Raw genomic sequence first — 2,393 nt, forward strand, 5'->3', positions numbered from 1 at the left:
ACCTGAACTCGAAGATTCGTTCCAGGTCGCCCCACGGTCACCCCCTTTTATCTTTCCACCACAACCCGGTCCGCCGAATAACCGACATCATCAGGTATCGAACATTGGCGCCGTCTGTGGGGACCCCAGAGCAGACATGGAGCGACCCCTCAATTCGGAGGAGCTCCGCGAAGGAGGTTGGACCCGCCTGAGCAGGGCAAGTTCGACAGCTTGTGTCGGCGAACAGCCGAGATCCTCCATTCAGCCGAACCAACAAATGCACACCAAGACCCTCGAAAGACGTCCTTTCGGGGGGACGGGGCCGACAGCGCCAAGATCACGCAAGAACTCAGGCATAGAGTACAAAACCTTGAGCAAGAGCTGGCGGCGAGGGGCCGACCCCACGGAGACGTCAGCCACTCCCACGGCGGCGTCAGCCGATCCCACGCCCGCACTCGCTCCCCCTCCCGAGCACACGACAGCCAAGAAAGGAGCCTAACAAGGCGCGACGAGGCGCACACACAAGCGACCTCCCGGCCTACCCAAAGCAGGTCAGAGAGCCACTAGGAATCCCAGAGAGGGAAAGCCAGGAAACAACAGGATCCCATTATCATGGGAGCCACTCCTTTCCACCCCTCGATCCTCAAGGTCCGACTCCCGAGAAACTTTGACAAGCCGACGGACATGATGTACGATGGGACTAAGGACCCCCAGGAGCATATCACAGCCTTTGAAGCAAGGATGAACTTGGAAGGGGTAGGCGACACGGTCAGATGCCGGGCATTCCATGTGACGCTAGCCGGCCTAGCGATTCGATGGTTCAACGCCCTCCCACAAGGTTCCATCACAGTTTTCGTAGACATATCCCAGAGCTTCCTGGCTCGGTTCACGACACGCATAGCCAAGGCAAAACACCCAATCAACTTATTAGGGGTTACCCAAAAGCCCGGGGAACCGACCAGGAAGTTCCTGGACAAATTCAACGATGAGTGCTTGGAGATCGACGGCCTTACAGACTCAGTCGCCAGTCTCTGCCTGACGAATGGCCTGCTAAACGAGGACTTTAGGAAGCACCTCACCACTAAGCCTGTCTGGTTCATGCAAGAAATCCAAAGCGTGGCCAAGGAATACATCAATGATGAGGAAGTGAGTCAGGTTGTAGCAGCCAACAAGCGGCAGCTCCCAAACCCCTCAGTTCGGCAGGCCCCTCAGTTCGAAAGACATAAAGAGGCTCCCAGGGACGGCACCCTAGCCAAGCAACCCAAGCAACCCCCACGAGTAGGAAGGTTCACAAATTACACGCCATTCACGGCGTCCATAGTAGAGGTTTACCAGCAAATTGTAGACAAAGGAATCCTATCCAGACCCAGACCATTGAAAGAAAGAACGGGAGGCAACAAAAGCCTTTATTGCGATTATCACAAGGGGTTTGGTCACAAAACCCAGGACTGCTTCGATCTCAAAGATGCCTCAGAGAAGGCCATCAGAGAAGGAAAGCTGAGCGAATTCTCCCGGCTCATCAGAGAACCGAGAAGACGAGAACGAGAGCACTCTGAGGAAGATCGTAGCCGAACTGTCAAGTCAAGGCAAGAACCCATGGAGGATGCCAATAACCCCCCAACCTTTGTGGTCAACATCGTGGTCGGGCGCGACAGCCCCCCCAAATCCAAATCGGCAGCAAAGAAGGATACCCGGATACTCTCCATCTCGACAGAAGGCCCCATCGCCAGCAAAAGATCTCCCACAATATCCTTTGGCCCAGAGGATAAATGGTTTCACGATCTCCCTGAGAACCCCCCATGGTAGTTACAACAATGGTCGGAACAGGGTTAGTCAGATGAATCCTCGTCGACACGGGAGCTGATTCTAACATCCTATTCAGAAACGTGTTTGACGCCATGGGCCTCAAGGTGTCTGACCTCAAGAATCACCAGCACGGAGTCATGGGACTAGGCGATAACTACATTAAACCTGACGGGACGATCTCCCTCCCAATCTGCCTGGGAACCGGCGACGCCAGGAAATCGGTTATGGCAGACTTTGTAGTCCTCAGAGACTCCACAGCCTACAATATCATCCTGGGGAGAAACACCATCAATGAATTCTCAGCTATAATATGCACTAAGTTCTTGATAATGAAGTTCATAACGGTCAAGAGAACAGTTGGCTCTATAAAGGGAGACCTAGAAACAGAAGTCGCTTGCGACAACGCCAGTCTCTCTTTAAGAAAAGAATCTAAGAGGGCAGCTGGCGTGTTCTTGGCAGACCTGGACGTCAGGATGGAAGACAAGCCGAGACCAGAACCAGAGGGGGACATGGAAAAGTTTTAGATAGGGAAGTTGGCAGATCAGTTTACCTTCGTAAATAGGAATCTGCCCCATGAACTCAAGGGCCCCCTCATGGAGGTTGTAAGA

The 2,393-nt window shown here is 53.5% G+C and overlaps 1 protein-coding gene across 1 annotated transcript; it reads left to right on the forward strand.

Moving 5' to 3' along the window:
- The first annotated feature begins 591 nt into the window (after positions 1-591).
- On the forward strand, positions 592-1,785 carry LOC107620347 (uncharacterized). The gene has a single exon (XM_016322523.1). The coding sequence runs from the start codon at positions 592-594 to the stop codon at positions 1,783-1,785; it is 1,194 nt and encodes a 397-aa protein (XP_016178009.1).
- Positions 1,786-2,393: the final 608 nt, after the last annotated feature.

Source organism: Arachis ipaensis, chromosome B10, assembly GCF_059453495.1.
Source record: "Arachis ipaensis isolate K30076 ecotype BB chromosome B10, ASM5945349v1, whole genome shotgun sequence".
Lineage (NCBI taxonomy): Eukaryota > Viridiplantae > Streptophyta > Magnoliopsida > Fabales > Fabaceae > Arachis > Arachis ipaensis.

Coding starts and splice junctions, on each gene's coding strand:
- LOC107620347 (XM_016322523.1), top strand. CDS start 592: ATGGGAGCCACTCCTTTCCACCCCTCGATCCTCAAGGTCCGACTCCCG.